This window comes from Vollenhovia emeryi, unplaced genomic scaffold, assembly GCF_000949405.1.
Source record: "Vollenhovia emeryi isolate VEMERY1.0 unplaced genomic scaffold, V.emery_V1.0 DF939187.1, whole genome shotgun sequence".
NCBI classification, from domain to species: domain Eukaryota; kingdom Metazoa; phylum Arthropoda; class Insecta; order Hymenoptera; family Formicidae; genus Vollenhovia; species Vollenhovia emeryi.
Genome location: NW_011967179.1, coordinates 144,292 through 169,323, shown reverse-complemented (window position 1 = coordinate 169,323; position 25,032 = coordinate 144,292). Strand labels below are relative to the sequence as shown.

Here is a 25,032-nt window from a genome sequence, read left to right as displayed (position 1 = left end):
AAAGTAGAGAATCAAGGGGTGGGCAAAACTGAGGATGATATCGGGAACAAGATAGAAAGAATGGAGGATCATGTGAATAAGACAGAAAATAAAACGGAGAGCAAAACGGAGGGCGATGTCGAGAACGAAATGAACAACGACGAGGAGAGCAAGGTGGAGACAGACAGCAATGTCGACAGTAAAATGGAGGACCAGCAGGTGCAGGAGAATATTCTTCCCGTATCATACACAAGTAAGATATCGGTTCCCTTCGAAACGCGTGCGGCACCGTGCGAATATTTCATCACCATAACGTGTTCTTATGCTAAAATCGACCTGCCGAAATTTTCTTATCTCATCGTTTGTATGTTACTTTGTCATCGCGCTGTAACCGGTTTGACCAGTATAATCAGTCACGTATCAATTTTTGGAAATTAATTTACGCGTATTTCTCAGCTGTCTTCCTCGACGCTTTATTTCAAGACTAGTATGAATCCGAGGGGGAAACCGCTGACCAAAATCTTGTACATACACCAATGCCCACTAATGCCCAGCGGGCATTACTTTATCTTATTTATCTTGTTTTATCTTATTTTTATCTTTGTAATGCCCCAGCAAAACCTAATGCCCACACTGATGAAAAAACATTACTTTGCTCAAGAAAATTAGGTGGCTCCTAATAGCTTATTAACTTAAATTAAGGGGATGCTGGAGTGATTCTGCACTTTCGCACCTTTTGCACTTAAAACTGTCTGTTTCGTGGAAAGATTTGTGTAATACACAAATTAAATGGCACGTGTACAGATGATCGAAAGCAGCTTGCTACTCCGGCTAAATTAAAGAACAATATGACATCACTGAAACTAAGTTTGTAAGTCTAATAAAAAATAATAGTGAGCAACACATACGTACAGTACATGTAGTATGTGTGTTGCTCACTATTATTTCTTATTAGACTTACAAACTTAGTTTCAGTGATGCCATATTGTTCTTTCATTTGGCCGGAATAGCAAGTTGCTTTCGATCTGTACACGTAAGCCATTTAATTTGTATATTACACAAATGTTTCCGCGAACTGACAGTTTTTAGGTTAGAAAGGTGCAAAAGTGCAGAATCACTCCAGCGTCCCCTTAAGAAAGTAATAAACAAATTAAAACATGCATTGCTTTAATTTATGTATTTATTAAATATCAAAGAATTACTTTAATTGTATAAAATGTTCACTAAGATGTAATTTTCACAGCGAAGAATATTGGATTTCTTATTTACTTCAGTATAAAAGAATTTTAAGTAAACCTATTGGTTGAAAAAAAATTTTTTTTTGTCAATGCAGTAGTGCCGCAAATCTGTGCATACACCACAATGCCCTCGGCGGTTTCCCTCTCGTATGAATCTTCGTAAAAATAAAAGAAATTTTCAAAGTTGCAAATCTTCCTTCAATCGCAGTTCGACTCGAGGTCGACAATCGATTTCGCGACAAACGTATTCTCGTTTAATTCAAATCGTGGAAGTTTACAAAGAACGAAAGAAACTTCAGAAAACGTCGCAACATTGCAACAACGTTTTCTGAAAGGTTTCTGAAAGCTTTGGTGCTGTACGGGCGTGTAACCGATTACAAAAAAAGATTTGTCACTGAATTTGGGCGTTGAAAACCCCACCATCTCATAATCGAGGGCTTTCCTCTAATTACAAAAAAGTGGATACATAAAAAAGTTATGCAACATTGCGACAATGTTTTCTGAAATGTTTCCGAAAGCTTCGGTGCTGCACGGGCGATCTGACGATCGATTTTTCACCAAACGGATCTCGCTTCCAAATCTTCCCGCGGGACGATTCAAATCCCTCGCGCCGGCGAACAATCGATAGAAAACAGCGACAAGGCAGGCGGCGACTCACCTATCTCGATGATTTGCAAGTTCGACGATTTGTCGGCAAGCGCGCGTAGCTCCTGCAAAAATTCCGCTCATTTCTTCCCTTTCCGTTCAAACGCTGTTCGGGCGGGAGGGGGGGGGGGAGGGGAGAAGAGCGAAGAGGGCGATTATCTCAAATTATCTCGGCGGCGGTTCTACGGCGAGGCCGCGTGCGACGCGCGATAGCGCGAAAAACCGGTCCCTCGAATCCGCGACTCAGCCCGGCTTGCGCAACGATCGAGCGCGGCACCGCGTGTCCGGCTGACTCGCCGTCAAAACGCGACGTTGAGTGGCGCGGCGGGGTGGGAGGGAGGGAGGACGACGAGGAAGGACGCGTAACAGATGGCGGTGACGACAGAGAGTGCTCGCGCGGTTACGGGGAGCCGTGGCTCTCGTCGGCGTGTCAGTGTGACTTTAACCGTCGCGCGAGTCGAGCTCGATATACCCCGAGGCGCCTCGACGTTTACGGTTTGACGCGCGATCAGAGATAAATCGTGGAGAACATTCGCTCTTACGCGCGAGGAGCAAAGAGAGTCGCGATGGCGCCGATCGGTAAGTAACCCGTACGCGCGAAACATTGCGTAACGTAACAAGTCTGCGCGTCCGCGCGAGTCAACGGAGGGAATATACCCCTCGCCTCCCCCTCCCTCCCCCCCCCCCCCCGCGTCTCTTACCGTCGCGTTGCTCGCGTCGCGGCAGGTCGCGAAGACGTTCTCCGGCGGCCTCGGCGACTCGAGCAGGTGCCTCACCAGGCCCAGGCCCAGGCCGCGGTTGCAGCCGGTTATGAGGATCGATCTCATCGGATTACTGGCGTCGTCGTCGCGAATCACGGACGGCGGAGCGCGGGGTGCGGCTGGTAGCGGCGAACGGTCGGTCTCCGCGCCTCGCTCCGGGCCTCGCCAGAGTGCCTCACGCTCGTCGGCGCGTCACTGACGTCACGTGCTCTCTCTCTCCCCAGACAATCGTGAATTGCATGTCGCCGTTTATGATGGCGACAGTGACGGTATTCGCGCGGCTCGTGTCATCTCGGGGCGCGCACGCCAGGCTGCTCGGGTTGGCGTCGCGCCGGCGGACGCCCCTCGCTGGATGCGACGCCGGTCTCGCCTACGGCAGGAGCGCGGCGATGGCCTGCATGTGCAGTGAGTGTGTCCGGCGGGGACGAGCGAGGGCGGTCGCGGTCGCGTTACGTAAAAAAAAAAAGAAAATTGCGCCACCGGCTCGCGCGCGCAATTCCAAATCGGCCCGGGTGTGTTCGCGCGGCGGTTCGACTTTATGTTAGTCCCGGTTCAACTTGCTTCGTGTCCCTTTCTAGGTTCGCGAAGGACCGATCAAATCCCGACACCCGAGATATATACATATATGTATCTTTACGCGCCGTTTCTTTAAACGTCTATATTGTCCGTCGAGTCTTTTTTTTTACATTGCCGTGTAGCGCTTAGATTTTTAAGTTTCGTTTAGACTTTTGTAGAAAATAAAAATGAGGAAAGTCCCCCGTTGTGAGATGGCAGGTTTTCAACGTCGAAGTTCAATCACAACCTCGCGGAGATTACACGATCTAACAATGAATTTTTCACTGGACAGATTTCACTTCAAGAGCAATAAATTCATGGTGGAACCAATAGATGATGCTTGTCGACTCGACGGAAACCCTGCTATCTCGCATTAGAAACTTGTCTCATAATAGGAGACTTTCCTGTAATTTATCTAGATTTATGTAGATAAAATCTAGACAAGTCTAGGTAAATCATATTCTACATAGATTTATGTAGATAAAATCTAGACAAATCTAGGTAAATAATATCTTACATAGATTTATGTAGATAAAATCTAGGTAAATCATATCTTACATAGATTTATGTAGACGTTGTAGAATTTATCTCGTCGAAGGATCTTGTGGTATACAGATGTAATCGTCTTTCAGCGGATCATGGTTATACGTACGATCTCTTGGTCATCGGTGGAGGGTCAGGCGGCCTGGCGGCAGCCAAGGAAGCCGTGGGACTGGGTGCGAAAGTCGCGGTTCTCGATTACGTATCCCCGTCTCCGATCGGCACCACTTGGGGTCTGGGCGGCACCTGCGTCAACGTGGGATGCATACCGAAGAAACTCATGCACCAAGCGGCGCTGCTGGGTGAAGCTGTTCATGTACACAAACGTTCCCGATTGTTGCGATTGAAATGACGCGTGTAATTCCGACTCACGGATTGTCTGGCTTTCAGGAGGCGGCGACGTTCGGTTGGCAGGTAGACCCGAAGACCGTAAAAATCGACTGGGAAGCCTTGAGGACCGCCGTACAAAATCACGTCAAGTCTGTGAACTGGGTCACTCGCGTCGAGCTTAGGACAAAGTCAGTTTATTTCCTACTTTGTCTGTGTATTGTTTTATTCGTGTTCATGTAGCGCCAATTCATATTCGTACTGTTTCATTATCCTTATGCTCTGCGTGTTAATTACTTATCTAAATGTTTATCCCGAGGCGGTACTCACCTAGTGAACGTTTCACTTGTAGGAAAGTTGAATATTTCAACGCTCTTGGGGAGTTCAAGGACGAACACACGGTAGTCGGGGTCACCAAGAAGGGGGAGGAGAAAGTGCTTACGGCTAAAAACATATTAATCGCGGTGGGCGGTAGGCCAAGATATCCCGATATTCCAGGCGCTGTAGAGTACGGCATAACTAGCGACGACATCTTCAGCTTGGAGCGTGCGCCAGGAAAGACTCTCGTTGTCGGCGCTGGATGTATCCTTCAGTCAAATTTTAGAACCATTTCTCTTTGGATCTTCCATTGTGACGTAATTGTGTACATAAATTGAGATTTCCCTTAGCGACAAGATACAGATATCGGTCTGGAGTGCGCTGGTTTTCTTAATGGCTTGGGCTACGATACAACGCTGATGGCACGTTCGATTGTGCTGCGCGGATTTGATCGGCAAATGGCGGAGCACGTTGCCGAGGAGATGCAGCAACGCGGCGTGAATTTCGTCTACGAGGCGAAGCTTAAGAAAGTAGCGAAACAGGAGGACGGCCGCCTCCTAGCTGACTGGGTCGACAAGGTATGCGTTTGTCGTCGAATTTACGCATGCAAATGGCACAAATTAAGTCCGCATTGGTTTATATATCGAGTTGTAATTTGAAACTTTTAGGATGGCCAAATTCATCAGGATGTGTACGACACTGTTCTGTTTGCCATCGGTCGACGATCGCTCACTCAAGAGCTGAAACCGGAGAACGCCGGGTTGAAGCTTGTTCCAGAAACCGGAAAGATCGATGCAGTTAACGAGCAGACGAATGTTCCAAATATTTACGCGGTTGGCGATGTACTTCATGTAAGTTTCCTCGACACGTAAAGTCCATACCAGACTACGGATTGAGATTGAGATTAGATTGAAATTTTATCAATCGGAGTAAAAGTCACTAAACTTGAGATTAGTAAACTTTACTCCGATTGGTCCAGTTTCAATCTAATCTCAATTTCAATCCGTAGTCTGATGCAGGCTTATCGAAAATATAACCGGACAATTACAACTTGGATAATTCGAAATATTCTTGCCATTCTAACGTTTCCAATATTTAATTATAGTGAGTTAGATACAATTATAATCGAAAATTTGAATATAATATAAATACAATCGGTTTTTCTTTTTGTCGCAGAAAAAGCCCGAACTAACACCCGTCGCTATACACGCGGGTAAACTGTTGGCCAGAAGATTGTATGGTAATTCGACCGACAAAATGGATTACGTGAATGTCGCGACGACAGTGTTCAGTCCGTTGGAATACGGATGCGTCGGACTGAGCGAAGAAGCGGCGATCGCGCTCCACGGGGAAGACGAGATAGAGATATTCCACGCGTACTACAAGCCAACGGAATTTTTCGTACCCCAGAAGAACGTTGATCGCTGCTACGTGAAGGTCGTCGCGCTTAGACACGGCGATGAAAGGGTGCTTGGAATGCACTTCGTCGGACCCAATGCGGGCGAAGTAATTCAAGGATTCGCAGCTGCCATCAAGTAAGCGCTTGTCCCGCAGCAGCTCGCCAATGATTTATTTAAAAGCTAAATTTCGGAGCTGTATAACTCATATTTTATTGTATCTTCGCAGATGTGGTTTAACAGTATCGAAACTGAAGTCCACCGTCGGCATACATCCGACGGTAGCGGAGGAGTTTACGCGCATATTCATTACCAAACGCTCGGGCATGGATCCTAAGCCGCAAAGCTGCTGCAGTTAGATCGATGCGCGCGTAGCGTCCGTCGTGCTTCTTTCGATTACATTCGCAGATTCCGCACCGGTTATCCAATTAAGAAATAACGCGGCCCGTACTCTTGTGGCAAAAGCCAGCCTGTCGGTTGAAACAGTTTTTTTCCATCGTTACGTGGCAAGAGCGCTGGAATACCGCAGTATTACAAAACTAAACAGCGAAAGAATAGAATCCAGAAACAACGGCTCCGTTATAGTTACGTCGCACTAATAGTACTTTTATATAATATATAACTTTTTCCAAGGAATTACGTCTTACAGCATACGCATCGTCGATGCAAAAAATTATTGTGATGCGTATTTGATAGTTTATTAATAATAAATTAATATTAATAAAATGTTGAAATCATGACCGACACGATTGTTTCTAAAACAATTCCTTATTACGAACTGAAATATATTTCCTCACTAGTATCCAAAGTAAATTTCCTAAACTGACTCATTTTGCCTTTCGAATAGAGTTACGAATAGAGTTAGTAGTGTTTTTGTAAGTCATTTTTTATGATTTACAATCGCCATGGTTTCATCATAGCAAAATATTCACGAGATTGATGCTGCATTTGTAACGAAATAGAAACTATATTTTTTTATAAATAGTTGCGTTATAAATTTGTACTCATATTTAGAATATTAAATAAATTGTATATGTGCTTATGAGAAGCAAGTTTTGGTCTCTAATGTCTCAACGAAGTCGTCGAAGGAACCGAAGGAAAGTGCGAATTCCCAATCCTCCATCAATTGACTGTTGTACAATCGCATTTGTTACAAAATGGCGACGTATACCACCGCTTGCCCGTCGGTTGCTGATCGATCTCGAGCGAAAATTAATGAAGATACGGAAAACCTCGAAACCGACACGGAGAAAAAATGTCTCGGGCAAAGATTTGCGCAGCACGATCTGTGTCCGTTCGTGAGTAAAAGAAACGTAAAAAAGGATTACTGGCAAATCTGACTATCAATAAAATTTGTTGTTTTTCTTCAGGAGTTACAGTGGTCCTTCGGGATGAATCCGGAGGCACCGGTCATCAATTTAACTACCGAAAGCCGTACGTTATTAACGTACGGCTGTTCACACGTGGCCGTGATCTACGACTATAGCTCGAGGAAAATTTTACCGCTTCTAGGGCACGTCGGTATACACTTGGATTTGTCGCTAAACAATGCTAATTACTGGCAAATAATACTGAAGACAAATGTTGTCCGTTTTAGCGAAACGCTGTTGAAATGCTATCGACCTCGCGCGATGGCAAGTGGTTGCTAACGGCGGATTCTGGGGAGGATAGTGTAGTAGTGGTTTGGGACACGGAAAAGGGGTAATTATTTCTTGTCCTTTCAGAAAGTTGTTTCGCGAAAATGACGCTTCATGCGTCGAGAAGTTAGCGAAACTGTTAACACATCCTCAGGGTTCCCGTTTGCACGTTATTTAATCCACGTGGCAGCGAAGACATCACAGCTGCTGGTATCAGTCCCGATGCTAAACAAATAGTCACCGTTAGCGATGGGAAATGTCAGACTGTGCACTTCTGGCTATGGACTTATGGGAGAGACTTACCGGATGGTTCGCCGGCTTGATCTGTACATTCGTCAACGTCATTTCCTTGTTCGAGAAAATTCAGCGCCATATAAAATTGATATTAATTATACTTTGATTAGGTTGCTCCTATTATTATTAGGAATTATATTTGCATCTTGACCCTTGTTATACAATAATTAATAGAACAAGAAAGTGCAATACTGATTAAAATTTTTATAAGAGTACGATTATTGAATCCAGAAGAGTAAGCCAGAATTGTGCTGATTTATTTTATGAAAATATTTTCAGCATCGATTTCGTTAATGGACATTATGTCCGAACGTGTCAAGGAAATAACTTTCAACGACGAATGTCCGGAACAATTTGTATTGACGACTGATTATCATGTCCTGTTCCTAACGTGGGTTGGTAAAACTAAATCATTATTTGTTTAATTGTACATATCTTGGAGCTGTCAAAGAAAATAGCGTTATAAATCAATGAAAAGTTACAATAATTTTAAAATATAATCCCGTGTAAAATTACTTTCATTAGGTTTATATAAAATTTCAAACTTTTTCTTTATGAAATAGGTATTTCAAATATAATATAGCTAGAGTTTGCATCAAGCATTATTAAGAAATGAAAATTCCTCATAAAGCTAGGAGAAAAAATACTTCATAAATCTATTAGATCTAATATTTAATTTAATTCAGCAGATGACAACTTCAGTTATGACGATATTTATATATTATGTATTTCTTCTAAATTTCATGAACAAGGATGGTCGCTCTTTGAGCTACGATTGCCCCAAAGTTATGAGAAAATTTCAACGCATTGGTGTCTTCAACGTGTCATGCTACATTCCGAAAATACAACAAGTATTTACAGCGAGTACAAATGGTACCATCCGTTTATTAATTTATTGATCCATTAGTTACTAATCTGATTATCTATTTAATAATTTGCTTCGATATTGCTATTATTTGAGGCTGCATTTTAATATGGGACAATGTTTCTTGCGAAGACAAACATATTACCGATGATTGCAAGAAGAAGAAGAAGCACATAAAGACACTTAATTTACAGAAAAGCAGTATTACTGCTATGATTGACAATGAAGGGTATATAAATTTTTATAATCTAAAATCTCAAGTAAAATTAGCGATATAGTCGTATATTTAACGATCCAGTCGTTAATTTCGCAGTATGCTTGTCACGGGAGACTCGAATGGCCGTGTTACCTTCTACGATTATCAATTGAAACTTTTGTATTGGTGCCAGAGTCGCGATCTTGACTCCATTCGATGGATAAGCTTCGATCGCCAATCCAATTTGAAAGCTCCAATATTTGCCGTCGATGTATCCGAGGGTAAGCCTTATCTCGAGAGTATTCATCCAGTAATCTCTCTTTCAAGTCCTGGTAGTCCTTTTAGTATTCAAAGTTGTTCCTTCTTATCGTATGCTCTTATGTTTGATATCGCAGAGTGTAAAGAGGAAAGCCAAGGTTTATGTACAACTGTATGCTTATCAAAGTGGAAAAATATAATGTAGATTATGTCAAAATATTTTCAGACGTACGTCAAGATAATAACAAAACGGAGACAGTTTTATCAGCACCCCCTATAAATGCGGAACATATTCCACAAAACTATGAGGATAATCGATCCACAATAACTAACGAAACAACAGCGAGCTGTTCGCCAACGGACGCTACGCTGTGGTGTTCTCCAATCAACGTGCGAAATTTTCTTGCCTGTAAGAAAATTGAAATAAGTTCCAGGGTTATATGACTTGATATATTAAAATATTAATATATATGCATGTAACATAATTACTGAATATCTCGGATAACCAGTGTGAGCACAAGTTGCTTTAATATTGCTAACAAAAATTGTGCTGTTGTTTGCTAACATTTGACGTCGGAAATGAAACATTTGCATGATCCAAACATTATGCTAGCATTAAGTGCTTGGCCAGATGTAAAAGAGAGAACACATCTAATGTAAAAAAATTATGACAATATGCTAACATTATGCTAGCTGTACATAAATCACTCAAACATTGAATTCATGTTCCTAGCGAAGAGCTAGAAATCTGAATCAGTTGCTAGCATCCATTGTTTGAGCGTATTGGCTATCTGGGATATTATTGCATTCCTCTTCTATCTCGAACCTTTTGCTTTAGGTTCTTCTACGGGCGTAATAGCACTGATAGAAATTCGAAAGCAGAAGTGTCGCCTTGTGTCTCGTCATCCGGTTTCAATCGCGACTAGCATGGACGCTCATCCAGAAAGGTAGAAAAATTCCAGACATGCAGCAGGATTCTGTTGAAATGAATATAACGATGTAATAAGGATAGTAATTTTTTTCCAATGACAGCAATTATGTGGTTGTGGGTGACGCGCAAGGTATCGTACATTTATACAATCACGAGACGTACATTCTGATGATATCCAGGGGCACGCCGCCACTTCCGGATTACCAATCGATTCTCAAACAGCAAGCGGCTGATGAAAACATCGTTTATGTCACTTGTCCGCAGAGCCACGAGTCCTTGAAGGCCGTCACGGCTCTAAAGTTCTCGCCGAGATGTATATACCAATGATCTCCTCCGATGTCTCCTTGCTGTAGAGGAAGTGAAGAAAATCCCCACGTGAAGAAACGCTTTATCTTCTTTCAGGCGATATGCTGGTGTGCGGTTTAGAGAACGGGGCGATCTGGATTCTACATCACATCACCTTGGATCCTATAGACGAGATACCGTACAAGCATTCTTCGACGGCTGTTAATAAAGTCGCTTTCACGCGGTGCGCCAAATACATGGCTTATGCGGTAAGAAGGCCCGATCGTCCCGCATTCCATGGTATTTTGCGAATAATGTTGCACACGTTACGGCAAATTTAATTGATTATCAATTTGACAAATTAATGCCTTTACTTGTAGGACGACGCGTTGACCGTGGTAGCGTTTAAAAGAAACGACACCGTCGCTTCGAAGGGATCCAACATGTGGAACTTGATTGGAAAATATCACTCCCACTATTTGCCTATCAGAGACATACTTTTCGGCTCGGCCGCACCCGATTCCGATGCGCCGCGATTTTTTTCTTTGGGAGAGGATCGAGAGCTCGTCGAATACGATCTCGCGCGAAGGTTGTATCGTGAATTACGTAGTCTCTGCATTTGTGGAAATTGCATCGAAGATGTAGTTTAATGCAATTTGTTCGAAGTATTTAGATGCGGAAACGTTATAACCGACAGCTTTATAATTAGTTTTGTTACAATAAGATTAATATAATTATAAGTATGTGGTATATCAGAATATTGTGTTATTATATTTGAACAATTTGTAAGGTAACGAAGCAAAAAAACAGAATTTAATTAATTTGCTAAGCATCTGGAAATGGTAATAATTTGCAACCTACGTTTCGTTCCATTACAGCGGACCATATCCGGTACCAGGACTTCAAATTTTGCGTATCGATCAAATCGAACAAAGCGCCGTTCCCCTTTGTCTAGCATGGTATCCCGAGTCCGGCACGGAAAGATTCCTCGTGATCTCAAATTCCGAAGTAATAATCCTGCGAGTCATCCAAGCGTGAGCAAAACTTAATGTCCTAATTATAATTGCAGTACAAATACAAGCTCTTCAGTGACTTTACCAAGACGATTCGCGGTACTTACTTAGGGCCGACCTTTGAAGGACCAGTACAATACTTTCAAGTAATGTAATGGGATTTTATTTTAGAACATACCAATCGGATTGAATATATATATAAAGCTCTGATTATTGAATTAACAATCACCGTTTCTTTAGCCGACAATTAATTCAAACAAAGTTGTAATTAAACATTCTGTAAAATCACAAGGACGTTTCTTCAGTCAATTACTTATTTATAAAAGCACATACAACTGTGGTGAAAAATGTAACCAAATATTCCAATTAATCGCTAATCAAACTTTAAAATCCATGAAAACAATAACAATTAATTCGTTATATTGGTGTAGACGATTAAGCTACAACAATTTTTCTCCTTAAAGATATATTCATTAAATATCTTATAACGGTATAATTAAAAAATAAAGAGCGTATTTTCGGAACTTTTCTACCTTTACTTCAAATTTTGCTCTTTCTTATCTGTCAGAGAAATTTCCTCGCTTTAGAATTAATCAGTTATCATACTGCATTAAAAATCGATACAATGTCTACAGATCTTAACGGACAAACTTGTTGAAAATAATGGCTACATGGTGTTCGCGACCGACAGAGAAATTGGCCTTCAACTAATGCCTCTCGACGGCAATCCGTACAAGGTCGTCGGCATGACGGGCCATCCGCAAAAAGTCAGACGCTTCTACATAGAGAAGAAAGCCCCTTGTTATGAGATAGACTCCCAATATGAGATAGCGGGGGTTCCGTTAAATTAATATCGTCATTTGTTGATCCCACCCTGAATTTATTGCCATTGGAGCGAAATCTGTCTAGTGAAAAATTCATTCTTAGACCGCGTGTAATCGTTGCGAGAAAAGACTTGTGATTGAATCTGGGTATTGAGAATCTGCTATCTCATATTAGAAACCTATCTCATAGAGGACTTTCCTCTACATATTTACGCTTAACTGACCTACACGAGTGTTATAATTAATTTCTATTTACAGATAATAGGTATCTCTGTCAGCAACAATAGAGAAATGCTTTTTACCGCAGGTTACGACGATCCGTGTGTCTTAATGTGGAAAATCAAGCTCAGGTTGTCTTGCGTTATGTAGAGTAGTTCGGACTACCTTCCCATTGCGACTGTGTTGAATTTTGATGTCAAAAGTGAGAAATTACAGTTTTTTCCTGAAACAAAACTAAAATATATTAATAGATATTTCTCCTCGCCTTCTGTAGATATTATTCTTTTTTTATGATTCCTTATAGACAAGCTTATTATTTAATTTAAATGCATTTCTAGCGGAAACAGGTCTTGCAGTAATTAATTAATTAAAATTGGTAATTATTTGTTATTTTGCAAACTGAAGAAAGTCATTGGTAGAGGAATATTATAAGACAGACTCCTAATATGAGATAGCGGGGTTTCTACTAAATTAATAGACGTCGTCTGTTGGCTTCGCCATGAATTTAATGCCCTTGGAGTGAGATCTGTTTAGTGGAAAATTCATTGTTAGATCGTGTAATCGCCGCGAAAAAAAGACTCGTGATTGAATTTGGATATTGAAAACCTGCTATCTCATAAGCCTATCTCACGATAAGGGACTTTCTCTATTAGTCTCTATTAGCTGCACTCCTTCTATTAAACGTGAATGAATACACGAGCGAAAAATCCACTTGCTCCGATCTGCATTGTAAGGTTCTCGACTCTGACATCATCTAATACGGCCGTAATGACACACGACAAGTTCTCATGCTATAAAAATTTTTCTAGGTCCGTTGACATAATGGCGCGATTGGGCGAAGAAGGGCTCTCGCCGTTTTACACTCTCGTCGAAGGTGGGAAAAAAGGATGGTTGGCAAACGAGATGAAGGACCAGTTTTGTTATGCGCAGATCTTACATCAGGGCGAGAACACGACTGCTGCTAGAACCATCTCCGACGCTGTGGTTGTCGAGCAGATTCCAAATCTGATGCGAGCTATTGGATATTTCCCGACGAACAAAGAAGTACATCTCATCTCATTATTACGAACATACGCAATGTTTTTGAAAGTTAGGGTTTTAGTTTTAAGCGACGAATTCTTTGATAAACATTTCCAAAAAATACATTATTTGATTCATTTCAAATATTTCTGACATCTTTCTTCTGCCGTAAGTTAACAATCTTCGAGAGTAAAGTCCGTGTCTAGTGAACAATACATTTTTATGTTATTATAAAAGACTTTGTTCGCAACAGTGTATCAAGTTACGATAGGATTCGCTAAGTATTTTTATTTTTAAGATAGAGAATATCATGGCAGAAGTGTGCTACAAATATTATGTTGGAACCGGGAAACTTGTTGAAAAGATCACTTTTGAAGAATTCGTGCGACTCTTTGTGAATCATCGACCCGCGTTCAGAGTTCGCACACGCCACATAAAGGAAGCCTTTTGTACTCTCGTCGAAGAGAATTCCACCAGTATAGACAATCCTACTTTAACGCGAGAGCAGTTTGTGGATATTTTACTCGGTGGGGCAATATCGAAAACTTTGATGGAAGACGATAAGCCTATCGGTGAATCTATTGACATTAATTAATTAATTCGCTCAAAAGTGTCTTAAATGATTAACATTATTAGAGGAAAGTCCCCTATGATGAGATAGGCTCCTAATATGACAGCGGAGTTTCTGCTAAATTAATAGGAATCATCTGTTGGTTCCACCATGAATTTATTGCCCTTGGAGTGAAATCTGTTTAGTGGAAAGTTCATTGTTAGATCGTGTAATCGTTGCGAAAAAAGACTTGTGATTGAATCTGGACGTTGTAAACCTATTATCTCATATTAGACTCCTATCTCATAATAAAGCACTTTCCTCTACTTATATTGTAACAGTTTATCAAATTTAATATGAAATTTATTTCTGTTTACTTGTCCATAAATACTTGTTCAAAGTTTGAATAAACTGCGTAGAATTATTAATAAAATTAAACCGGACTTACACCAGTTTCAAAATAAATATCTCGCGGTATCCAATAACGTATCTTCCTCTGCTCATTTATTTATGTTGCTATCCGTCGCAGGTGAACCGTTGACTTTGCAAGAGGCGTATACGTATCTCGAAACACTGGTGTCTCCCACCGAGGAAATGGCCGAGACTCGGCCAAGTCTGTCGCCAAGATCCGTGTCTTTCAATTTCCGTTTTCTCCCGCCGGTAATCATCTTCCTCACGTGCAATACGCTTAAAAACGCTGTGGAAATGGGCGATAAATAAGATAGAGTCGTCGTTAGGCTTCCCGAGAGTAATGTATTATTATGTTATGATACAGAGGATATCTTACAAAGATTTCGCCAAGGATATCATGGGTGTCGAATTGCTGGAGGAGACTATGGCTGACAATTGAGGAAATCAGCACGACGGCCACTTGCCGTACTCTAAGAGTTTGTTTTTCTTTTCTTTTACGGCTATGCACCGCTGTGACGAGGTCCGTTAAACGCAAGCGATCGATAAACCAAAAATCGCAGCTGTTTCATCTTCATATTTTTAATTTAAACTAAAATTAAGAGTGGCGTTAGAGAAGGAAACGCCGGCGTTTGTCCGTCGCTTCTTCCATTCGTGTAAAAAATATATAAACTATACGGCACACGGAACTCGAGGAGACAATATAAAACAGCATGATGTGGACTCGTTTCCTCGTACTCGTTGCTGTAATACTGCGCAGCAAAATTTTCCCAACTAACATTTCATCTAATATTACAGTACTTGCGATTGCCGTGAGACGTTATTTTATTAATCGACAGTTCGTAGCCAAAGAACGACGGCCGTCCGCCTGTTCGCAGATATTTGTAAACCCGATGTGTTACGATTAAAATTAATACAACCACAGGCAATTACCGTTGACCGGTTATTTTTCCTGCGTGGCATAGAACTGTCGGCGGAAGGGCCTGCTTCGACTGCTGAAAGAATAAGGTTTTATTTAAAGACAATACTTATACGATAGACTAGAAGCAAGGAAAGATTCGCCTCCCGAGAGGTACATTGCTTTGAGGAAGCGCTACACAACGATATTCGTACACCGCCGTCATTAAAAAGACCGATCAATGACCCGCAGCGGATACAGCAATTAAAAAATTTCGAGCAGCTCGGTACCAATAAAAGAAAAAGAGAGGGGACAATCGTTTCCGCATCCGTGGTATTTCAGGAAAAATTGAATTTGACAGTTATACATTTAGCAGCGTGGTCTTACCGGACCAACGGAGAGGTATCGAGAAGTTTCGAAACGCCGATCGCAATGAGGACAGCTAAGACCGGGGTACAAGACACCGCCAGAAATGCCTACGATCGTAAATGTAATCGCAATCAAGCGCGTCAGGCGAAGATCCTAAGATTCGTGAGACGCAACCCTGCCACATTGCTAGGCTCGCGCACGATTTCGTATCAATATCTGTACTATCACCGGCAAGGTACCGTTGAGGGGCAAAGCCACTCCAGCGCCCGGAAGAACAGCCTAATTTTCACAATTTTTTATGTGAACATAGTAAATGGAATACAACATCTGTTTGAAGGCCTTTATTGTACATAAAAAGTTTTATTTTTAGGCAAAAAACTTGCATCATTTGTATAAAAAATGGTACTTTTTAATTTCCGCAGGTACTTCCCGAGCTAATCATATATAAAACACAAAAAGTTTGGTTTCTTCCAGGTCAGAAATTGAAGAAATCTTTCCGGATGCGGAAGAGGCTTCCTTTGCTGAGCTCTGGTGCTATTTTGTAAAAAAAAATTGTGAATACATTTCTCAGTATGTACAATAAAGGCCTTTAAACAGATTTTGTAATGCATTTACTATATTCCGATAAAAAAATGGTTAAAATTAGGCTGTTTTTTCGGGTGCTAGAGCGGCATTAGCCCTTAAACATCGACTTGCGAAAATTTGCACGACTGCCGATCCTCGTTAGCTCGTAGCACAGTATTAACTTCATTATTAGTTTACTTGTAATATATTTCGCCAACATGCGACACTGTCTACAATATTGCATTTTTATTTAAAACCGTATCTTCACTCCCTGTCCGATCGTGCGGATGAAAAGGTGTAGTGTTCGTCAGCAATATACGTTGTTGCTATAAATATGTTTACGAAATATCCATACAATAATAAATAATGAGCTTAATACTGTCTTACAGGTGAATCGAGGCAATCACAGACATTTCAGACGTGGTTGAATTAATCCTGTTCGATGGTAATATCTTGCCGGCGATATCATCTACCTATCTAATTATTCATCTACCTACTAACACTATGTATTTATACATGACGCCGTCGTTAAAAGAAGTACAAAGAAATGTACACAAAAAACCTTATTTCATTCTTATAATTATTCTAAGACGTATTTACATAGTTATGTACAAACACTCTGTGTCTCGGCTTAAGAAAAATATCAACGTGGAACAGTGTAGCAACTTTTTTTTTCTTTTCGTACGCTCGTGAAAAAGAAAGGAGGAAACATTCTAGCATTATGCCTAAAGAAAAGCAACGATCCGATCGCTCGAATTTGGTAATAACACGCCGTGTCGCCGTTGTCGTCGCGTGCGGCAACTATCAATCGCAGTACTCGTCGTTCTGCACGATACCGTGCTTCTTTCTGCAGTCCGGACAGTACCACTTGCCCTTGGGCGGCACCATTATACCGACGCACTCGAAATGGAACCACTCGATGCGACAGTCCTCGCCGTCGCAGGCTATCATCTCCGACACCTCGTCGTACGGGCATCGGCAGTAACAGTATATCTTGCCGGGTCGCTCCATAGTGGTCGACGCGCCGACGGCCGCCGGCGTCACCATCGGATTCACCTTCGGCTGGCTCACGGTGTTCTCCGCTTCGGATTCGCTGCTGTCGCTGCTGCTCTCCGCGGGGCCCTCGGACTCGGTGGCGGAATTCACCGGCGCGGCCACCGGCAACGTCTCTGGTAGAACCACTTGCTGCTGGCTCGCTGCCGCTGGCTCCGCCGGAGCAGGTCTGTTTCCATACGTCTGTACGATAGTCTTGCCGCTCAAGGACAATCTCGAGATCAGCGGCTTCGGATTCGGCGGCGTCATCGCCGTCGGCGGCGGCAGCGGCGGCGGCAACGGCGCGAAGGCCGGGACGGTGGTGGCGGTGGACGCGGAGGTGGCTGCTGTCTCGATCTTCCGCCATCGGCCAAACGATTGCTTTTCCTGCGGCTCGTCGTCGCTCGAGTCGCCGTAAAAGCGCTTTGGCACGCGTTTCCTCTTCGAGACCCTCTTGTTCTCCGCCTCCGCGCTACCGGCGCCGCCAACGTTCTGACTTGGAACGCTGGCGACGGTGGCAGTGGCGACAGCGACCGACGATGCCTGCTGTTGCTGCTGCATCTCCAGCGCAACGTTGCCGCTGTGGAAGTCGTTGCACGTCGCGGCCGGCAGCAGACTTGGCGTCGAGGACCTGCTGTTGGAACGTGACGCCAACGTCGGCTGCGACGATGCAACGAATCCCGCGTTCTTCTGGTAAAGCGCCTTGGGAATGTTCAGCTTGATCGACTCCACGGTGCCTGTTGTAATCGCGTTACGTTTACCGCCCCTCTCACCCTTCCGTCGTTTTTTCGTCTTCGTCTTCTTCTTTTGCTGCTGCTGCTGGGGCTGCTGTTGCGGCTGCTGTTGCGGCTGCTGATTCTCGATGGCCATCGCGATCGGATCCGGCAGTGCCGTTTCCGGGGCCAGAATGCCGTTGTTGAGTGGCATCGACGTCGGTTGCTCTAACGCCGGCAATGTCGAGGTCGGCGTCGATACAGGACCTGCAGCCAACACCAGCAACTGATTACGCTTCTCCGCCAACAGCTTGTTGGCGAGCAGCTGCGGATACTCGTCGTAAAAGTCCTCGTCCGTCTCAGTCTCCTCAGTCTCCAAGTCGGACTCTCGCAAGAGCGGCTTCGCCGGAGAGGGCTCGCTCGTGACCGCCTCGGGGTTCTCGGAGCCGTTCTCCATCGCGACCTCCGGCTTGCTCTCCGGCTCGACGGACTGCGACTTGTCCTCCCGCGTGGTCTCCCTCTCCTTCTTATTCCGGTCCTTGCGACTGCTTCCGGACTGCTTCCTAGGCGAGCTCTCGGACGCGGAGCTGTCGGAATCGGAGCTGCTGCTGGAACTGGAGGAGCTGCCGGACGAAGAGCTGCTGCAGCTGCAGTTGGTGCCGCATGAACAACTGCTCGAGTCGGTGTCGCTCGAGGAGTCGCTCGTGGACGACGCGCTACCGCTTCGCTTCTTCTTCTTGGGTGTCTTCGACTTGCGCTTGTTCGCGTCGCTGTCGCAGCCGGCATTGCGACTCGGAGTGCCGGGTGACGGGCTCGTCCTAGATTTGGCCTCGCTCGCCTTCGCGTCGTCGTCCAGCGGAGTAGCCCGGTCTTCGCCCTTCTCCTTGTCGGGGGAATATACCACGCAGTAATCGTGATCGGAGATGACGATGCTCCTCAAGTACGCGGCGTCGGTCTCGGGCACGCTCTCCTTCAACGCGACATTCTTGGCGGATTCCTCGACGTCGAGACTGGCGGCGTACGTCTTAAAGTTGTCCCAGATACCGTCCATGATGCGCGCCTCCTGCTTCTTCTCCTCCTCGTTGCGTTCCACTTCGACTATATCGTTGCTCAATGCGGCGACGTCATCGTCGTCGGTGGCGGTGGCGGTCGCCTCGGCGGCTTCGCTCTTCCTCGTCGCGTCCTCGTCGAGATTCTCCTTCTCCGGCGGTTTGTTCTCCGTCGAGGCAAGCCTCTCCTCCTCGCTGTCCGTATCGCTCTCGGACGACAGGTTGAGCGGCGGCAGATCGTAAACGTCGACCACCCTTTTCACAGCCTCTTTGACGTTCTTCGACGTGGCCTCGACTCCCGCCGTCAAGTCCCCGTCGACCGCCACCGCGGACGCATCCTTGTCCAACTTCTCATCCTTGTCCACCAGCGGAGCGTTGACCACGTCCGTCACGTTCACGTGGACGTCCTCCGGCTCGGGTTCCCTGTGAGTCGCCTGGTGCTTGGCCAGAAGCTTCCGCGATATGAAGCGCTGCCCGCATTCGTCACAACCGTACGGCAAGTCACCGGTGTGAAGCCTCTTGTGCACCTTGAGCGCCACGGCGCGCCTAAAGCTCGAGCCGCACTCCTCGCAGCCGAACGCCGTGGGCGGTATGCAAAAGTGATAGATGTGCGGCCACTTCTTCTGCAGGCACTTCCGGCACAGAACGCTCTCCGTGCCGTGCTTCCAGAACAAGTGCTTGGTGATGTCCGGCTTGTTGCGGTACGCGATGCCACATCTGTAACACAAATGGTGTAGCTTGTGTTTCCACACGTGATTCGACAAGCGCTGCTGATTGCCCGTGGACTCGAGGCAGACGTCGCAGGCGTGGTGGCGCTTTCGCACGTGGACCATCAGCCGGAACGCCGACGGGAGGCTCGCGACCGAGCAGAGGCAGCAGCGGTACCGCAGATTCGCGTTCGGCGAGTAAACGCCCGGGCACAGGTGGCACACCAGCTCGCTGTAACTGTAGAACGTCGACTTGCACATTATGCAGATCAGTATGGTCTTCTGGTGCATCTTGCGGTTGTGCAGGTACAGCTCCTTGTGCACGGTCGAGTGAAATCTGCAGTGAAAGCACTCGTATATCAGCACGCTCGGCACGTTGTACGTGCCGTCCCCGCTGTTGTACGTGTCCAGGTTGAAGTAACGGGACTCGAGCTCGTCGAGGGACCGCTTCACCCGCGCGGTGAACTGCTCCGCGTATATAATTATCGCGGGATGCTGCGGCTGAAACTTGTGCTCCGCGAGCATGTGCAGGCCCAGCTGCCTGCCGTTGACGGCGATGTAACGCGCGTGGTTGCAGTACACGCAGACGGGACTGGCCGCCTCGATGCAACGCTTCAGCAGCTCCTCCAGCTCCATGCTGTCCAGGGTGCCCTCGACGTTCAGGTCGATAGACGGGACGTCCTCGCCGGCCAGCACGATGCCGCTGTTGTCGATCGTGTGGCTTCTCGCCTCCTCGTTCGCGACACCTCCGATCGCGTTGCCGTCGGACGTCGCCTCGTCGGTACCGCCCAGCGGCATCGTCTCCGCGACGGAGAACAGGCCGTCGTCGGTGCACGTCCCGGTCCCGGTCTCGTCGTTCCTCCGGCTCTCGTCCGCCGCGTCGTCGCGCCTGTCCTCAGCCTCGTCCGCTTCCTCGCCCTCCTCGCCGTCCTCCGCTTCCTCGTCTTCTTCCGGATTACTGTCCACCACCGCCAGCTTGTCGCTGTCGGAATCGCTGTCGTCCAGCTCGTTCGCTTGATCATCGTCGACCAGGTCCCGCCCCATGTCCGAGCCGTTCGGCACTCTCTCCTTCGACGTGGACCCTTCGGCGTTGTTGTTCTCCTCGGACTCCCGACTCGTGACGGTGGTGGTCGCGACGCTGAACTGCGAGTTCCTGTTGCAAATCTTGATGACCAGACTCCTGTCGGACGGCGCGACGGCGTTGAACGAGGCCGAGGCTTGAGATTCACCGGGGTTGGTCGCGACAGCTCTCTCCGCCCTCCTCCTGTCGACGTCCTCGAAATTCTCTTTCTCTTTGGGCTGCGAGTCCGACAGGAGCGACTCGTGCTGCGGACTAAACAACGACCGGCTGACGGGACTGCAGCTTCGCGTCTCCCGTGGACTGTCGTCTCCCGTCGACTTGGCCCCGCTCTCGTTCGCCTTCGCGTCCGCCGTCGCCATCTCCTCGGCGTCCCACTGTACCGGACTAGGTGCTCTCGAACTGGCCGAGCGCGACGGCTCGACGTCGCTCCTGTCGCACGTCTCCTCGTCCTCGGTGTTGGCCTTCTCGACCGCTCGTGACGCGTGCACGCTCGGGGTACGCGTCGCCTCCTCCCTATCGCTCTTCTCCTCCTCACCCGTGTAGCGCGACACCTCCATGATGGTCTCCGTCACGCTGTCGTAAGGCTCGCTGAAGTCGAGCTGGCAATTCGGGACCGGCGACTTGACCCCACGGTCACGATTGTTGCACACGTCCTTGTTCATCGCCTGCTCGTCGTTCTCGTCGTTCTCGTCGGACGAGTTGTCGCCCCTGTACCTGGACACCTCCATTATCGTCTCGGTGACCGTGTCCCTGGGCAAGCTGTTGGCCATTTCTCTCGGGACGTCGAGATCGCGATCGAAGCAACTCTCGTTACACTGGACCGTCGCGCCGAGCTTCCTCGCCAGCGCGCCCGACTTTTGCTGGCACGAATTCTGCACGCCGTCCTCCCGCCCGCGTTTCCTCCTGTTGTACTTGATCGCTTTTCTCGGCAGGCCTTTACCCCCGAGATTCGCGGGCAACTCCGACGGGGGGACGGTCGTCGGCGACGCGTCGTCCGCGTACGACGTCGCGTCGGCGACCGACAAGGGCGTGGACGCGCCGCGCGGCTCCTTGTCCGTATCCAGCGGCAGCGTGGCGTTGCAGGTGCTCGCGTGCGTGCCGGTTTGCCGGCATATGGTGCACGTGGACGCGGCGGCGACGGGCGCGTCCTGCTCCGGCACCGGCGAGCAAAAGTGGCTGAAGAAGTTGTCGGTCTCCGTGAACACCCTCTCGCAGCTGCAGCAGATCAGGTAGCACGAGCCCTTGAAGGCGTCGGAGAAGTCGTCCCCCGAGGAGAACGCCATCTCCGGGACGCTGTGCTTCTTCATCAGGTGGTACGACAGCCTCTCCGCCTGGCCGAACATCCCCAGGCAGTAGAGGCATATGTGACGCTTGTGTATGTCCCTCATGTGCAGAAACAGGTTCCAGTTCTCGAAGTACGTGCCGCACGCCGAGCAGAGGTAGACCTTCCGCGTGATCTTGAAGCTGCTCGCGGGCGGCACCGTGACGGCGCTCGACTCGGAGGTGCCGGGCGTCGGCGTCATGCTGGGACTGCAAGCGCACGACGTGCTCCGCCTCGCGTCCGGCCCGCAGCTGGACCAGGCCTGGCACTTGGGGCACTTGTGCCTCGTCGACGGCCGCAGGCCCAGGTACTGGGCGTACTCGGTGATCTTGCGCTTCCGCTTCCTCTGCACTCCCCCCCTCTCCTTGCCGGCTCGCGCATTGGGACGCGTCGGCTGCCGCAGGTCCGGCACGCTGTTCCTGGGCGCGACCGCGGGCGTCTCCCGCGCCTCGGCCAAGATGCGCTTCTTCAGGCCCTTGAATATGAAATTCGGCCCGGCGACGGCGTTCCTGCCCGGCGGCTCGCTCGCCACGATCGAGTTGTAGCGTATCAGCTGCTTCTCCTCCTCGATCACGTCGGCGTACACGTCGTCGATGGAATGTCTCAGTGCGTTGCCCAGCGCGGTATCCTTGAGCCGCTGCTCCTCCAGGATGTTCCACATATCTATTACTTTGCTCTCTCCGTCCTCATCTTCCATAATAACGCGTGCTGCTGCGCCGATCTACCTGGAATCACACAGTTGCCGTTATCGCAGCTGCACGTACGTCGCGCGTGTCCGGACACGAAACACACGCGCGGCTTAATTTTTACCGTAAACACGAGCTATTCGAACGGCACACTCGTTAAAAACGGTTACCAAACGCGCCAACGGGCACACGTCTATTTACTGTTGAGAGAGAGAGAAAAAAAACTGTTGTTAATCCCAGCAGAGTCGAGCGCGAAATTGTCCCGCGGCCTCGACGCGGACGTTCCGTCTCGGCGCGATCTCTCGGTGGACGCGGAGAGGTCTCGTCGTTGCCGCGTCGCGTAGACGACGATCACTCGTCGCGATTCCACTCTCGGAGGATTTCACACTTCCGCCGCCGCGAGGGAAAGGACGAGACCCGGAAAAAAAAAAAGAAAACTCGGACTCGCGGATCCACAGTCACGTGTCACGCCCGGAATAAACGCGAGGGTTCCGCGGCGGACCCTCGGGACCTCGCGACCGCACGGGATCCGCCGCTACCTTCCGAGGAGAGGAAACGGGGGGGGGGGAGGGAAGCGGCGCCCGACTCCGAGACGCGAGGGCGACCGCGTCTCGCGCTTGCTCGAGCCGTCTCGCTCCGCGACGGGATCGCCGGCGGAAGCCGGGCGACGCGTGGACAAAGACGACGGAAACGCGCGAGGATGACTCGCGCGGCGAGACCAGGCGGATGAGGAAGGGAGAAGGAGAGAGAGCGAGCTCTCTGGCGTGCGCGCGCGCGCGCGCGCGTGCCCGAGTTCCCGCGAACGCGGCCGCGGGGCATCGCGGCGAGCTCGCGCTAGACTCACCTTCGCAGAGCGCGGGACAGGCGTCGAGCGTGCTGTGCGCGACGATGCGGTCGGCCGCGTGGCGTGCGGCACGTAACGCGAAGCGTTTCGGCGGCCCCCGAGCGGCTGGTGGTGGTACGCGACGGACAGGTTAGTAAAATGGCGTCATATCAGCGAGCGCTGCACCATCCGTACTTCCAACACGTCCCCAGTGATGCCACCCTTTGTCATAGCGTGCCCGGAGAACCGCCTGCCGACGTCTCTCGCGCGCGCGGAGGTTAAGCCCGAGTCCAATGGGCGGCCACCGCGCCGCGCGATCACGAGGCTCCTGCTGCTGGCGGTGACGAGACGTCGACGTCGGATTCAGCGCGGACGCGTACGGGCGGCGAGGGCGCCGGTACGAGAACGAATGCGAGTGCCGCTCGCTCCGGCGCTCAGGGCCGTCGAGCACGACGGCATCTCTCGCGGACGCACACGCGTACATCCAGCGTGGTGCCCGCGACACCCGCCATCTCCCCTCCACCAACCGCGACGACGGCACTCGACGGCGACCGACGAACGGGTACCGGCGGCGAGCGAGCGAACGGACGAACCGGTGGCGGCGGCGGCTGCGACGGCGACTCGAAACTCGACTCGCCGAGCCGCAAATCCTCGGATCAGCGAAACTCTTGATACCTCGCGGCACGTTCCCGCGCGCGAGCAGCCCTGTTTACGAACGTGCCAATGAACGCGCCTCCTAGGCTTGTCCAGACGAATTTCGCGTGGCCGTGCGAAGCGTACGCAATGAGAAACATGTTCGACCGACCGTGTGCGTCGGATGCGGATCGACAATCGTTGGCGTTTCTTCCACGCGTTCGCTTCCGTACGCGTATTAAGCCCGCTGGAGACGACGCAATTGTTCCTGCTGGATTGCTTGCGATTTACTAAATTACTAGGAATCCTGAGTGCTGAATGGTGCAATGATAGTAATTTATTAAGGTGCATTTTCATGCTGACGCTTGACGCTCACTTTGAACGTCAAACTAGTTAGTTAGGGGACTTTTTTGAATTGTAGCGTTAAGTGGACGCTTGACGCTGACTTCGAGTTGACGCTCGATTTGAGTGCCAAGACGCTCTATTTAGCGTGTAATTGAAATAAACAAACTCTCTTTCGCCAATTTTTTTAGATTGCACAATTGACGCTGTTAAGAGGATCCCGTAGCGGGTCTACCGACATCTATGTATTACCGACAGAATTACCATTTTCGTATATACATGAGCACACGGACACACTACTACGATACATCACACCCTTTGACTATATAACTATGGACTGCTCGTTGCCTCCACTTTGCCTGGTCTAACACGAAATCAACATCACGAGTGCCGCCATAGGATAAATGGCAGAAAATCGAAACACTAAGTCAGATTTAATGGTAAAACAGGACAGAAGACAGAGATAGAATATAGCTTATGTCGTGCTGTTTTATCACGTTTATCAGAGTTCAGAACCAATATATAATAATTGGTTCTGAACTCTGATAAATGTG

At 47.9% G+C, this 25,032-nt stretch overlaps 4 protein-coding genes across 6 annotated transcripts in view; 2 read left to right on the top strand and 2 right to left on the bottom strand.

Annotated features, from left to right (window-relative positions):
- LOC105562461 (uncharacterized oxidoreductase C663.09c) overlaps positions 1 to 2,802 on the bottom strand; it is an 8,314-nt gene extending 5,512 nt beyond the window's left edge. Inside the window, exons 1-2 of the mRNA XM_012013321.1 lie at positions 2,564 to 2,802; positions 1,876 to 1,927 (exon numbers count right to left, since the gene is read on the bottom strand). Of these exons, the coding sequence (XP_011868711.1) occupies positions 1,876 to 1,927; positions 2,564 to 2,689 (178 nt within the window). The 5' untranslated portion in view covers positions 2,690 to 2,802. The remainder of the gene's footprint in view (positions 1 to 1,875; positions 1,928 to 2,563) is intronic.
- Positions 1 to 6,573, top strand: part of LOC105562462 (thioredoxin reductase 1, mitochondrial) — a 9,681-nt gene extending 3,108 nt beyond the window's left edge. Inside the window, exons 2-9 of one of the 3 annotated variants that reach the window (XM_012013322.1) lie at positions 1 to 232; positions 3,811 to 4,034; positions 4,109 to 4,236; positions 4,398 to 4,627; positions 4,727 to 4,941; positions 5,032 to 5,214; positions 5,540 to 5,898; positions 5,990 to 6,573. In XM_012013322.1, coding sequence (XP_011868712.1) covers positions 1 to 232; positions 3,811 to 4,034; positions 4,109 to 4,236; positions 4,398 to 4,627; positions 4,727 to 4,941; positions 5,032 to 5,214; positions 5,540 to 5,898; positions 5,990 to 6,119 — 1,701 coding nt within the window. In that variant the 3' untranslated portion in view covers positions 6,120 to 6,573. Of the gene's footprint in view, positions 233 to 2,207; positions 2,442 to 2,847; positions 3,029 to 3,810; positions 4,035 to 4,108; positions 4,237 to 4,397; positions 4,628 to 4,726; positions 4,942 to 5,031; positions 5,215 to 5,539; positions 5,899 to 5,989 lie in introns of those variants that run through there. The other 2 variants (XM_012013324.1, XM_012013323.1) reach the window with 2 other exon arrangements.
- A 96-nt stretch (positions 6,574 to 6,669) lies between these two features.
- On the top strand, positions 6,670 to 14,576 carry LOC105562514 (WD repeat-containing protein 66-like). The gene is given in 17 exon segments (XM_012013421.1): positions 6,670 to 7,401; positions 7,971 to 8,086; positions 8,444 to 8,564; positions 8,653 to 8,785; positions 8,870 to 9,219; positions 9,222 to 9,419; positions 9,849 to 9,957; positions 10,043 to 10,263; positions 10,323 to 10,495; positions 10,607 to 10,815; positions 11,105 to 11,260; positions 11,316 to 11,385; positions 11,875 to 12,006; positions 12,322 to 12,413; positions 13,092 to 13,326; positions 13,601 to 13,874; positions 14,382 to 14,576. Coding segments are annotated over 17 exon segments (3,030 nt in total). The 5' UTR covers positions 6,670 to 7,151; the 3' UTR covers positions 14,573 to 14,576.
- Positions 14,577 to 14,587: 11 nt separating this feature from the next.
- On the bottom strand, positions 14,588 to 25,025 carry LOC105562459. The gene is made up of 2 exons (XM_012013318.1): positions 23,525 to 25,025; positions 14,588 to 22,719 (listed from the first exon to the last, which is right to left on the bottom strand). Exon 2 carries the CDS (start codon positions 22,689 to 22,691, stop codon positions 16,896 to 16,898), a length of 5,796 nt encoding a protein of 1,931 aa, XP_011868708.1. The 5' UTR covers positions 22,692 to 22,719; positions 23,525 to 25,025; the 3' UTR covers positions 14,588 to 16,895.
- Positions 25,026 to 25,032: the final 7 nt, after the last annotated feature.